Raw genomic sequence first — 14,006 nt, 5'->3', positions numbered from 1 at the left:
GTTTTGTGCAACTTGACCTAGGTCAAGTCGCAAAAAAATGTGCGACTGTAGGTCAAGTCACAATATAAGGTGCGATTGTGTAATAATTTTTTTATTACTTGTTGAATTTCATAATAAATTATTTATGTATTATTGTAAATATAAATAATTTTATTAATTAATTTCTATTATTTAATTAATTATTGATTATTTTTAAGTTATTATTTATTATTGTTAAAAAGTAATAAATTTGTTATTAATTTTATTTTAAAATGATTAATATTAACTTTTTTGATTTTGTAATTTATTAATTACTTTAATATTATTGTCCAATTAATTGCTATTTATTGTTTGATCACTATGAGCATTATATGTTTGATTTGTTATTTTTATTATTTTTAATTATGTAGGAAAATGACTGATTATCATGGTATTCATAATCAGCAACTTTGGATTTATTAACCATAGGATTCTACTACATACGCCAAAATATCTCTCCTTTTTTGTTTTGTTTACATATATGTTCACCGATACCATGTTCTTCACATCATTTCCTAAAGGTCATACACATAATAAATGTCTAACACCTACATTTGTTACAATTACATTAGGAGTCTGAACACCACCAAGAAAATTCCTTAACCTCCCTAACACTTGTAGGAAATTGTGGCCTCAACCCTCATCAACTAAAAAGTTAGCAAGAAGGTCTGATTTGTTCGCGTCATATATCAACAACCTCACATAGAGACCACTTCTTGTCATTAGTTTTTGTAGGTGGTATTGATTAGGTTAACATGAGGTCATATACGTATAAGTTAAACGAGTTTAGGGTTTGACATTAGTAACCTAGTCAACTTTTCATCAGCATTTATATTCATCAAAACCATGTTGTTTATGCTCGAGTGATAAATACAGACATTGTTGTATAGGAGGCCTACCATCCTTTTTGCACGTCTAATAGCTTGTCTAAGGTTGCATATTTAATTCATACTAGTGTAAAACCACATGAAATTCTGCTTGAATAATGTCATGATGAACACATGCTATATATTAGCCACACTAAGTTGCCTGATATGATCTCGAAGGTCACCTAGCAACTTACTTGCTTTAACATCACCATCTTTGTACACTATAGATGTTGGTTTTGCCTTGATTTATCACTAGGTTACACTCTCACCTTGCATGGTCTTTCTCCAGGCTTATGGCAATTTCCAATTATCATAAATGGACAACCACATGCCCTGGTTCTTAATCCTATACGAGCCGCATTATCTAAGTAATAGCTATCTTGTAGATAAATACTTATGTAGTATGACCCTACTTTTGCTTATAAGAGGCACGAGTAAAATGAAAACCAATAATAATATTATATGGTCAGCTCAAGCATACAATTTATCTACTGATTTAAATTGACTATTCGTAATAAATCTAGTAGAATAATATACTTCATTACCATTAAAATTCTCCAAGATATCATGCGTATATTTAAAAAAATAAAATATAAAATGAAAAAACATAAATTGTACAAAATGTGCAACTTGAACCAGGTTAAGACGCACATTTTGTGCGACTTGTATTTTTTTTCCAAAAATTTTACAAAATTTAGTGATAGTATTGAATATCATTGCTTAGTTTACAATTTTTGGGGTGAAATTCACTATCCATAAATAAGGGTGAATGTTCAATTTGCGATTAGATTTTTACGTAAAACCAAAGCAAACCAAAGTTAATTTACTTTTTGATTTTTTTAATCCAAATTTAAACCAAATTTAGTCACAATTTAAATCAAACCAAACAAAATTAATTCAATTTAACTTCTTAAGTCCAAATCATTCATTAAAAAAATTTAACTGCAAACTGAATTTAAAAACCAAATAATAAATTTAAAAATTAAAAGTCATAGTAGAAAAAATACGATGAAATAATGTAACATGAATTGTTGATTCTAAGCTTATTTTTGTTTGTAAGAGTGCTTAAAATTTTTAGTACATTTATTAATTTATTAATGCGAAAATAAACTACTTTAATTCGATTCGAAATTTTGATTTTTTGTCAAACCTAATTCGAACCAAAATATTTCAATTTAGAATTTTCGGTGAAAATCCAAACCAATTTATAAAACCTCCAATCCATATTTCTTATATCATACTCCCTCTGTTCCTTAAAGAAGTTCTCATTTTCCATTTTAAAGTGTTCCATTTGTTGTTCACATAAAAATATTTTCATTTATATCACAAATTTGTACAAAAATAATCTTACTCATTCTCATTTTAATATTTTAATAATGCTTATGGTTCCTACATATATTCCATTAACTTTAGTTTAACATTTTTCTATTCGTTATAGTCCTCATATATTTCCTACTAACTTTATAAAAATATTTTTTTTATTAGACGTGGTGCCAATATTTTCTCCACTTTCTTTTAATTTTTTTTAATTTTAGTCCCCTTTTTTTCTCAATCAAATTTATTATTTAATAAAATAATATTTTCACTATCTAAAAAATTTTATTTTTTTAATTCTCGCGAACAGTTTTATGAAACTGAGGGACGGAAGGAGTAATATAGAAGCCAAAATAAAATCCAAAACATTACTTATTTCTGTCTAGGTTTCATTGAAAAATTAATGTTAACATTTTTATGGAACTTTATTGAGGGGCAGAGGGAGTAATATGAAGCCAAAATAAAATCCAAAAAAACTATTTTTGTGAGAGACCGTTCTCAAAAAAACGATCTTAAAATAAAAAGCCTACATTCTTAATTTTTCTTTATTTTGTATTAATTAGATTATTTAGTTCATATATTTAATGCTTATTTTGAAAATACCCCAAAACTTTCCTTATTTCTGTCTGCGTTTCATTTTAAAATGATCTGTACTTGAAATCTTAAAAGGCTACTCTCACCGTTTTGTTTGGTGAGTTCTTCAGGACTTCAGGTGATAAAGCCCTTGTCTTTCCTATCACTTGAACCCACAGACAAATACTGTTAAAACATTTTTTCTGGGTAATTCATCAACATCATCTCTCGTCATTATTATCTTAAAACCTATCTTATTTTTCTATTTATGTTTAATTTCTATGGGCTAACTTTTTGTGTCATAACTTTGTTGATTGGTGATTAGGATTTGATAATTGTAACTCGTAATCTAAATGGCTATCCATTTCTGTGCCTTGGAAAGTTTTGGGTCAAAATTTTGATTTTTTTATTTAATCTTTGTTTGAATAATCTGCTCTGCTTGATTGTTTTCTGTGTTCTTGACAGGTACTAGTCTCTGCTGATTTTGTAAAATCCCAGAAATTATGGTATGTGAGAATAAATTTATCCTTAAATATTACTTTGTTTTGTTTCTTGATTTATTGGTTGATTGTTTTACATTGAGGATTTGGAGTATTTTGATGAACTGATTAGCTTATAGGTGTAAAACTGTAGAAGTCTGAGGTTTAGAACTTGTGAATCAGAAAGAATGTACTGAATTAAACATTGTTTTCAATATGATGTGATCTATATAATATTTGGAATCCCGATTTTGGGGCGCTTTGAATTGTTTGTAGCTACTACAACATCAATGCCAAAGCTAAGTCCCCGAAGATTAGAGTCGGCTACATAAACCATATATGAATCTCAGTGATCGTCAAAAAAAGGTCTAAATTTTTTCTGTATTTTGCAACATTCGGAACCTTCATTTGAAATCATGATTTTGGGTAGCTTTGAATTGTTAGTAGCAACTACGACCATTGTTACTTGGAACGACATTCAGTTTGGAACGGAGAACGGGAACGGGAACGCGGAACGGAACCTAGATTGACTCGCGAACGATTGGGTACGAGATACATGATATATAAAATATATATTTATAAACAAAATTAAATTAAAATGATTATTTTGCTTAAAAAAATTATTTTCAAGTGGAATTTTTTAGATTTCTCATTTTTTTTCACCCTTCTATTTTCTTTAATTTGTAAATAAAGGCCAAAATACGTTTTAAAATAGGTCTACTACAACAACAATGTCAAAAGCCTAAGTCCCAACATATTGGGATTCATCCAAAAATGGACTAGCTTTCACTGTATATTTCTACATTAGGAACCTTCACTTGCCTCGATTTCAGTTGAATATATTGAGCTTCAATCATTTATGGGTTTGTTAATGATGTTGCAGTCTCATCATGAAGAATATGGTCAAGATGGATTGTCATTTACGCAAAACTATCGATGCTACCCTTCCTCTTTTATTGAAAAGGTTTATCAACTGTCTGTCTTGAATTAGCTTTTGTATAATTCTTTAGTTATAGTACATTTGATCATAGTATCACACAATTTATTGATCAATGCTCTTCTTTTATTTGGTGTGTTGGATTTACCTTAGTCTTTGATAAATAGAAATTGAATTAAACTCATGATTATTCCCTTCTCACCTTGTATGACCAGGCATTAATTCCTTTGTGATATAAGCCATTTGTTGCACTAAGCAGTGCTTTGCTGTTTCCTTGTTAGTGATCCAAGTTCGTTTTTGTTTGTACAGCCGCATTTGGAGAAGGGTGATAAGAGTATGTATATGATCTACGAAGCTAGATTTCTTCACTTGCACATTTGGTTTATTTACATACCTTGTTAACTTATTTGCAACATTAGCTACTTTTTTGTTTTGTGAGCTCATTACTTACTTTTGTAACGCAGTCATAATGCCTCCATCTGCTCTTGATCGACTTGGTAAGCGCCTTTATATGCACTTACCATCGGATTCATGTAGTTCTTACCCACTTGAAATAATTTGATTTGCCTTCTAGCATTTCTGCACATTGAGTATCCGATGCTGTTCGAGCTGAGCAATCCATCTGCTAGTCGTGTCACTCACTGTGGAGTGCTGGAATTTATTGCTGATGAGGGTCTAATATATCTCCCATACTGGGTAATGATTTCTTTGTTTGATTAACTCGATCAATCAAAATAAATCCGAGAGGACGGAGAGCTTACTTAGAACACTCTGTATACCGAGTGTTTTTTCTTTGTTGTTACAGCTCAAATAAATTCATTGAATGCATTATTTTTGTTGTATTAGATGATGGAGAATATGCTTCTTTCAGAGGGAGACATTGTGCAAGTTAAGAATGCCAGCCTATCGAAGGGCTCGTTCGTAAAACTCCAACCTCACACCAAGGATTTTTTGGATATATCCAACCCTAAAGCTGTGTAAGTTGTTAGCCTAAGCTTTGTATTTGACACGAAGACTAGATTTTGGCTTGATTTCGATCGATATTTATTCTTCATGTCTTCTTGCAGGTTGGAGACAGCTTTGAGGAACTTCTCTTGTTTAACCACGGGGGACACTATCATGGTTGCTTATAACAACAAAAAGTTTTACATCGATGTAGTAGAAACCAAACCTTCAGCAGCAGTAAGTATCATCGAGACTGACTGTGAGGTCGACTTTGCACCACCCCTTGATTACAAAGAACCTGAGAAGCCGTCACGTACAACACCAACAAAGAAGCCAAGATCAGAAGGTTTCTCGTCTTTTTCTTTTTTATGCTGTTCTTCTCAGTAGTTCTATTACATGGCTAATCCGAGATACTAACCTGTTAAAATCCCGTTTCCTTAGATGAAGAAGAGCCGGCTAAGAAAGTCACCAAATTTAACCCATTTACAGGACCAGGGAGACGTTTAGATGGGAAGTCTTCAGCGGCTGCTGAAGAAACAACCACCATTCCAGTGTCGACTAAATCTGAAGTAGCAGCAACTTCTGCTGCTTCTTTGTGCAAGGAGAAAGAAACACCATTAAGCTCTATTACTTCTACTCGGCCTAATGGGAAACTTGTATTTGGGTCAAGTTCAGACCAAGCCTCAAATGTAACACCAAAAGTATGTCTACTTTTGTTCATAAATCCTTTCTTCCTTCGGTGCAATCCTGATTCTTTTGGTTGATGCATATGCTTATCTTATGATCAGAGCACTCAGGCAGCAAAAAGCGAGGAGCCACCTGTTAAAGCAGAGGAACCAAAGTTCCAAGCATTCACGGGGAAGAAATATACACTAAAAAGCTGATCACGGAGAGTATATATTCATATATCAGTATGGAGCTGACTGTTCTCATGGTCATTGTTATCTATACCTAGTTTCGAAGAAACTTGTCTTAACCCGTACTTAACCATTGTTAGGTACAACATTTTGGATGGCTGCTTGACTGCATACAAATTGGGCATTGGTTAAAAGGTTCAGCATACAGTATATTTTACTTGGTTCCCAGTCTCTTGCTATTGACTGCAGTACTATTGATACTTGTTTTGCATATAGCTGTCTAGTTTTGGCTGCTTAGTTATTGAATTGTTTATATGTCATCTATTTACAAAAAAGCTACTCTTTTTGCAAAGATAAGACAAGAATGGTCAATTACTCCTTCTGTGACAAAGAGATTGCACCACCTAGCACCTAGGGATGACAGGGGTGTAAAATTATACGGATTTTGCGCAGTATTTGTTTCAATTGGGGCACATAAGGGTATGAATTTAGGGTGTAGTGCGTTGATATGGGTATAAAAAATCTTATCCGTCATGAGTGTGACTATGTGATGGATATGAGATTTTGCCTGCCGCATATCTACTTGCCCCACTCCAGGCCCACCTATCTTGGTTCATACCCGCTTGATCCACAATAAGGGTGAAAGTTATTCGGATAGATACTGCAAATCAAATAAAAAATATGGTTTGAATTCTTTATAAATCGGTTTTGTTTTGGATTGAAATTTTTAAAACCAAAATATCTAGGTTTAGATTAGGTTTGAGCATACAAAAAATCGAAAATTCGATATTCTCAAGTGAATTAAAATAGAAGCTCACTTTTTACATTGAGCTAAACTACTTATTGAGTGTATCTTGTGCAACTTGATGTGCAATTAGAAGATTTTAATTGGCGATACTAACTCGAACGACATAAGTGTTCCTATAACAATAATAAACCTTGATTCAATAATTAGATTTCATTTTGTCATTCCCATTATTGCTACTATAATTTTAAATATTGTTTGCTTTACGATTTTGGTGATTTAATTCGATATATTTGTAGTTTAGATTTGTTTTTAGTTAGAAATTTGGTTTGGATTGGACTAGAAAAGTCAACCTTATAAATTTTGTTTGATTTAATTTGAATTGCAGTTTAATTTGGTTTGAATTGGATTGAAAAATTAAAAACCGAAACCAGAAGCCTAAACTCTAATCCGCACCACTCACCCCATATCAACAATGTACTACTTTGCACCACTCACCCCATATCAACAATGTACTACTTTATATCAATTTTGTATATTTTTATTATAAACTATAGACAAAAAATTAAAGGATACAAATTTTATATTATTACAAGTATGGTTTAAATAAAATTAAATATACAAATAAATATGTAAGGTACTACGATTGTATGAAGTGTATATAATGTGGACATAGAGCAAGTGAGAGACATATAAGGAGGATATAACCGTGTTGCGCACACTCAATTCCCCTTAGTGGGTAAGGTGAGATTAAATTCATACCCATGTGAGCATACGTTAATATTAAAATTTTGCCCATTATGAGTGATGAGTAGACAATGGGTATTCAAATTTTGGGTGGGTATAAATAGGTGAATGGCATGTCGTGCTCGCCTGGCCATTTTACTATTCTTGCCACCAACAAATAGGGACTACTAAATTGTAGGTAGGATTTACGGAGAGAAAATAATAAAGGATGTGTGAATACAAACTAAAGAAAGTGGTGAGCACATTACATTAAATATGTTAATTCTTAATTACAACTCTATGTACTCTCATAGAACTAATGAATACAGCTACAAGTTATTTAGTTGTTGGCCCTACCTCTTATTCAACGCATTAGTTCCATTTAGTTTTTAACATTTCACGAGCTAATATTTTAGTTATTAATATCTCTAATTATTCTTAATTAATAATTTAAAAAGTTAATATTAATAATCCATGTATTAAAATGAATCAAACAAGATCACACATGACTATATTTCAACTCATAGATTAAGACTAAATTACAAATTAAAAGTGCTCACTAAATAGTTAACAAAACATAAATGAGAGTAATGAGTAGAATAAGAGAGAAAATTATAAGGTTTATGGTCATACTTCTTTTAGTATTTTCTATTTTTTCTTCACAAAATTATTTCTATCCATTGCAAATTGTAAAGGTAGTATATGGTAATGATGGGAAAATATGAAGAAAATGTGTTTGATGAACCATGGTAACTAATACTAAAATTACTACTAAAGCTTAATACTAAAATGTGAAGAGATTATGTGTTTGAAGAAAATAAATACTATTATCACTATTTTAATATTATTAACCAAATGGGCCGTAAGGGTTGGTGTGCTCTTGTAAGCGTCAAAGAGCATAATATTAAGGCGTTAGAGCACCAATGAAAGTGAAAGATACTCTCCAATTCCCTGTTCATTTTGCACAAAAATTGGCTAGTATTGGAAGTGTTCTGCATCAGAAATCTAGAATTACTTGGCTCAAGTTTCGTGATTCCTACCCATCCTTTTCAAAGATAGTCACATCATACATGTTAACATTTTAATTTTCATAGTCATTTTACACCACAGAGAAATTCAACTTCCACAATTCTGGTCACCTTCTAGAAGATGGTTCAATTTCTTCTATAAAAATGGTTGAATCTTTTTCTAACAGGGGAGACAGAATGTTCTTAAGAAAAAAAGGAATCCAAAAGAGAACGAAGATCCCATGCCAAAAGACAATAATAGTAAGTTCTATATTGATATCAAATTCAGAAACTATTCTACATCCACGTATTTATTAAGTGGAGAATTCACATATATAAAAAGACATTACCGTTAGTAAAATCAGAACCAAAGCATATAATTTAAGTTCATCTTTTGCTATAGAATATATAAATTAAGCTTCTACGGCAATTTTCTGTGAATAACTGACAGTCTCCGATCTCTCTTCGTCATCCAACAATTCTGGGAATGCCTCTTTGATATTGTGGATACTTTCTAAGGCATAATCTGCCCCTGCTGTTCTTTCAGATTTTCCAACCTGCATTGTATAAACACAATTGAAGAAACCGGTTTAACTTTTATACAAAAATTTTACTTCGCCATTTTCAGGTGAGAATCAAACTTACCAAAACGGTATGAAGACCCATATTTTTTCCAGTGCTTATATTGCGAACACTGTCATCGAAAAATAACTACAATACAGCAATTGATAGTAGATATAATTATGTTAGTCCGAGTAAATGTTTGCTTAACATGTATTTGTATCAAAGAACAAATAAAAGAACGAGCTTACAGTTCTTTTGGGGTCAATTCCAGCTATCTTAAAGGTCTGCTCAAATGCAGCTTCAAATGGTTTACAAATGACTGGGGTTGGTGGAAGGGCTAAGCCAGAACTAGGCTGATATTCCATGATGTTGAAAATTTCGGTATCAGAAATTGAGCTATGCAAGTCTGAATCTTCAACATCAGGAGCTTTCTCCCCATCTTCACTTTCACTGTTTTTAGTGGGGTTTAGTGTCTCGAAACAGATAATGCTTTCAAAACAATCCTCTAAACCAAGCCTTTTTAGAACTTCAGCAGCATGACGCTCGTCAGAGTTAGTCAAAATCTAAACATTTGCACCAAATTTAGAACATCTAGACCAAAAATTGATACTTTCTTCTACTTATTCAAGTATTTGGATAGAGAACAAACATTACCACTTTGCGAATTGGTAGACTAAGTAATATGTTCCTTAAAACTGGATCGGGTTTTAGAAAATCATAGGGTAATCTCCCATGAACCAGCCTGCAAACCATAGAATGCAATGATGCTCAGCTTTTATCACAGTCAACTGTCTAAACAACGCAATGTATCGACATTTATGGTGTGTTTGGATGGAAGAAAATGGACGGAAAGGAAGGAGAGGGAAGTGGAGGGAAAGAAACGAGAGGTAAAGGGAGGGATCGTATATCCGTCATTCAGATATTGAAAGGCGACGGAAATGTGTGAAAGCGAATAGGAATGGAGAACTCATTTACATTTTATACAAGGAATATACACCAGTCTTCCCTCCCCTAACAGTGTAAGGATTAGATGTCACATTATTTTAACCTCTCATTGAATTAATACCATTAATCTATAAACTCCATAAACACTTGATTCAAGGAAAGGTGTGATGAAGTTATACCTGTGGTAGTGATCATAGTCGAACTTAAACCCGATTGCCTGATGTCAGATGACAAAAAGATCAATTAGGAGTAAGAAAAATGGTATAAATGACAAATTAAAACACTAACGGCCCATTTGGTAAATACAAAATGGTGGGAATGACAATGATTTATAGTGTAAATTTTCATTATATCATATCATTTTCATGGTAATGAAAATTTAATTATATAAAAGTTTTTTTTTATAATTTTTCATTGTCACCTAATACCATATTTTCAAATGGTAATGCATGGAAATGAATTTTGTGAAAAAAAATGAGATTATTGAAAAAAAAAATTAAGCATATGACCATTTAACTTGTCAAAAGATATTCCTACCAAAATTATATTAATTTTTCATTATTATTCCCAACATTTAATATTGATTACCAGATTGGACATGAGGTATCTAAAAAGAATTGATATCCTACCCTAAGACCGGCCATTGTGGTTCCATAATACTTGTAAAGAACATAGCACATATCAGGAACTTTACTTTCCTCTATACCAAGTTGTTGTATCATGTAATCTGAAAGTTTCATAACAAAAAATTCTTTTTTGGGTTATTACCAATTTAAATAAGGATATGTAATGATTCATATTTTCATATATAGCTGTATACCTATTCCGTAAAAGATTCAATTAAGAAAAGGTACCTTGAATGTTTTTTGAGCAATGACCAGCAATCCCAGAACTGAAGGGATAGAGGGTATCATCAAGATCTAAAATTCAATAAAATTTTAAGATAATTATTGCTTAAATTACATGGCATTGGATTTGAAAAACTAAAAGAATATAAGGATTTACAGCAGAAAATATTACCAAATAAAACGCAGTCATATTTGGCCTTGAAATCATGATGGTTTCTGTGATGATCTAATTCATACTCCATTCTAAGAAAAAATCTGGGGAATTTTTTTTTTTTAACAAAAAAATTAGATAACTTCAACAGAATGTATAAGCATTATTAGATACTTCTATATTTTACCATTGTTTCACCAAACAAAAATGATAAATGGTTTCTTTCTTGATAGAAGTTTCCAGAAATTACTTGAACCAACACAAATTTCTAAAAAAAAAATATTCTATTTTTCTAAATGGGTGAAAATCACAACATTAAAACCTCAAAAAATAAACAAGAATATAACTTCATCAGATCATAAATTCGCTAACTAGAAACAATTTAATTGGAAAACAAATATACATATACTTGAATTGTAATCACATATGATATAACAGTAAACATTCAAGCAAACAATTACAGCATCATATATGAAAATCTATGATATTTTAAACAATTAACGTAAATTCCATCATGATCAAAAAAGAAAAAGAAAAAAAAATGAAACTAAAATCTCGGTGATTTACCAGATTTAAAATGTCGGCAAAGAAAAAGGGAGAAAATGAAGGAAGATTACAGAGAGGGTAACGGTAAGGAAGGGGTTCAATGCCCTCTTTAAATAGAGAAAAGAAAAAAACGAAATGAAAGCATGGGAGTTTTGCCGTTAAGTGTAAAAAAAGGATTGAAGTTTCGTTCCATGGAATATACATATTAATTTATGTTCCCTCCTTTCTCTTTTTCTATTTTCTAGCTTATTTCTCTGACTCTCTTGTGCGATTATACCTTTCCGCTTTGTCTATTTTTTTTTTCCCTCCTTCTTTTCATTTGAAATATTTCAATTTAAAAATTAAAAAATTTGATTAATATTTTTTAGACATATTTAAAAGATTATATATATTTATGAGATCTTATTAAATTCATCATAATATATATATATTTTTTATTAAGTATTTTTTATAATTTTTTATTATGCTTATTTAAAGATATTGATACTCAAAATTTGCTTTTAAAACTATGAAAAAGAACAAAACAAACAGAGGGAGTAGTTTTCATCTCTTTTTTCAACTTTATCCTCAATTTTTTCCGCAAGTCTTACATGAGACCGTGTGAGACGAGCTCCCACAAATAGCTCATTAGTAAAAAAAAAATATTAAAAAATAATAAAATTTAAATTGTACATGGTATGAGCTTTTTTAAAAAACTTTGGATTGAGTTAATTGAGGTTGTCTCACCATATCAATAAAGAATTAGTGCAACTTTTTTTCACCATCCTTTTATCTTCTTTGGTTCTTTTTTGAGGTGAGCAAGGGGTTTTTCTATTTACTTTATGGGATCCCAAATCATCATATCTATTAAATAGATCTGAAAATTTTAAATGATAATTTTTGGAAGTTCTGCATATGGATTCTTGAGATTTATTAAATTTTGATTACTTCACAAATTATTTTTTCACTCTGTTATTTTTAAAAAGGTAAAAAATGCAGATAAATTATTCGTTTCTTCAAGGAGGGAGTAAAGAGAGATGCACGCAGTCAAGAAACCCTCCAACTGATATCTGCATCCAGTAGAGATCAAATCTCAAACCTTATGCTCTACATGCAAAATTGCAAATGCTCTATCCATTGAACCACAATCACTTTTGATATAATAGAACAAAAAAGCAAAATCAAACATCTAATCATACATTCTATTAATTTTATTGTATAATAGAATAAGATAGTTTGATTGTGAGCATATCATTTGTCTTTTTTTCATTGGACGCTATTAATGAAATTTGACTGATTGACATTTATTTTTGGATTTACCATATTTAGGAATTTTCATTTTTGGAAAAATTTATACATTAATGGATGCAATAAATTACAATTAATTTCAATTACACTATTATATATAAATGTATTGTTTAAAAAATTATACTAGGAAATATATAATGTACTATGTAGAAAATTATATATTGTCTGATAAATTATTGGAATTACACTGTAATATATATGATGTACTGTTTAAAAAGGTATGCTACGAAGAAAACTATACTGCATAATAAATTACATTTATTCTAATTATACTGTAATTTAGGAAATTACTAGAAGTACATAATTGTCTTTTTTCCAGCAATTGTTCTTTAAAACTAAAATGACATAATATTTATTTAATAGATCATTAAAATCAATCATTTACATTGTTAGACTATCATAGTTACAGTTTTGAATTTTAGGAAAAATGTCAAGAATATTGAATTGAATATGAATTTGGCAACAAATAAATTAATGCAAAAAACAGTCAATTGCAATCAATCTGTATGCAATCAGACTATCTCAGCTACCAAATATAGTGCAATAAAAATCAATCAACTAAAAATATTGTCTATTTTCGATAATACAATTATTCCTTTTTAAAAATGTATTAACACTTTAATGACAAAAATTACAATAAAAATAGTCTAAAATTTTATTAAAATATTAACGTATTTAAAATTCGTGCATCGCACGGGTTCCTATCCTAGTTAGCTATGTTTAAATGGAGCTAATTCAAAAAAATATAAATTTACTTTTTATCACATAACATAAAGATAGAAAATGCTATAACATGTATTTAAATCAAAATTAAAATAATTTTATAGTAATGTATATATTTATCTAATTTCGTTTTCTATTTACTGTGATTATAAATGTTTACGATTGATTTTAAAGAAAAATTAATCACCCAATAATTTTACAGTAATGCATATATTTACCTAATTTCGTTTTCTATTTACTGTAATTATAAATGTTTACGATTGATTTTAAATAAAAATTAATCACCCAATAATTTTGGCTATATGTAGCTAAATAAACTAAGTAAGATATTATTTTAATTGTTTTTGATTGATTCAAAATTTGTATAAGTCATATATGACATATTTTCAAATTTTGAAAGTTTTTTCATCAAGCACTTTGAAATTTTGAAACAGGTATGCTTTAATTGTTAAAGGAAGGATTAAATTTGTAA

At 30.3% G+C, this 14,006-nt stretch overlaps 2 protein-coding genes across 5 annotated transcripts; one reads left to right on the top strand and one right to left on the bottom strand.

The window, feature by feature from the left end:
- The first annotated feature begins 2,826 nt into the window (after positions 1-2,826).
- On the top strand, positions 2,827-6,383 carry LOC130827096 (uncharacterized). 4 transcript variants are annotated; one of them, XM_057692713.1, is made up of 11 exons: positions 2,827-2,981; positions 3,240-3,280; positions 4,137-4,217; positions 4,500-4,524; positions 4,655-4,687; positions 4,765-4,886; positions 5,037-5,167; positions 5,258-5,481; positions 5,577-5,836; positions 5,924-6,046; positions 6,133-6,383. In XM_057692713.1, exons 2-10 carry the CDS (start codon positions 3,278-3,280, stop codon positions 6,017-6,019), a joined length of 975 nt encoding a protein of 324 aa, XP_057548696.1. In that variant the 5' UTR covers positions 2,827-2,981; positions 3,240-3,277; the 3' UTR covers positions 6,020-6,046; positions 6,133-6,383. The 4 variants fall into 4 exon arrangements, with proteins under 4 accessions (XP_057548696.1, XP_057548695.1, XP_057548698.1 ...); XM_057692715.1 differs by adding an exon at positions 3,701-3,798 and having other exon boundaries at positions 2,828-2,981; positions 5,924-6,383; XM_057692714.1 differs by adding an exon at positions 3,698-3,798 and having other exon boundaries at positions 2,828-2,981; positions 5,924-6,383.
- Positions 6,384-8,721: 2,338 nt separating this feature from the next.
- LOC130827097 (uncharacterized) lies at positions 8,722-11,815 on the bottom strand. Its single transcript, XM_057692716.1, has 9 exons — positions 11,546-11,815; positions 11,000-11,082; positions 10,834-10,899; positions 10,609-10,706; positions 10,159-10,196; positions 9,689-9,776; positions 9,283-9,597; positions 9,116-9,181; positions 8,722-9,027 (listed from the first exon to the last, which is right to left on the bottom strand). Exons 2-9 carry the CDS (start codon positions 11,067-11,069, stop codon positions 8,884-8,886), a joined length of 885 nt encoding a protein of 294 aa, XP_057548699.1. The 5' UTR covers positions 11,070-11,082; positions 11,546-11,815; the 3' UTR covers positions 8,722-8,883.
- Between the last annotated feature and the right edge of the window lie 2,191 nt (positions 11,816-14,006).

The sequence above is a fragment of the Amaranthus tricolor genome, chromosome 11 (genome assembly GCF_026212465.1).
Source record: "Amaranthus tricolor cultivar Red isolate AtriRed21 chromosome 11, ASM2621246v1, whole genome shotgun sequence".
Taxonomy (NCBI): Eukaryota; Viridiplantae; Streptophyta; class Magnoliopsida; order Caryophyllales; family Amaranthaceae; genus Amaranthus; species Amaranthus tricolor.
Note: the sequence above shows the minus strand (reverse complement) of the source record. Positions and strands in the feature narration are given on the sequence as shown.

Bases quoted from the DNA above. Each gene is read 5' to 3' on its own strand.
- LOC130827097 (XM_057692716.1), bottom strand. From the start codon at position 11,069: ATGGAGTATGAATTAGATCATCACAGAAACCATCATGATTTCAAGGCC. The intron at 10,900-10,999 runs GTAATATTTTCT...ATTGAATTTTAG, and splicing joins ATATGACTGCGTTTTATTTG to ATCTTGATGATACCCTCTAT. The intron at 9,028-9,115 runs GTAAGTTTGATT...TATACAATGCAG, and splicing joins TGGGTCTTCATACCGTTTTG to GTTGGAAAATCTGAAAGAAC.
- LOC130827096 (XM_057692713.1), top strand. The intron at 4,887-5,036 runs GTAATGATTTCT...TTGTTGTATTAG, and splicing joins TAATATATCTCCCATACTGG to ATGATGGAGAATATGCTTCT. The intron at 5,482-5,576 runs GTTTCTCGTCTT...CCGTTTCCTTAG, and splicing joins AAAGAAGCCAAGATCAGAAG to ATGAAGAAGAGCCGGCTAAG.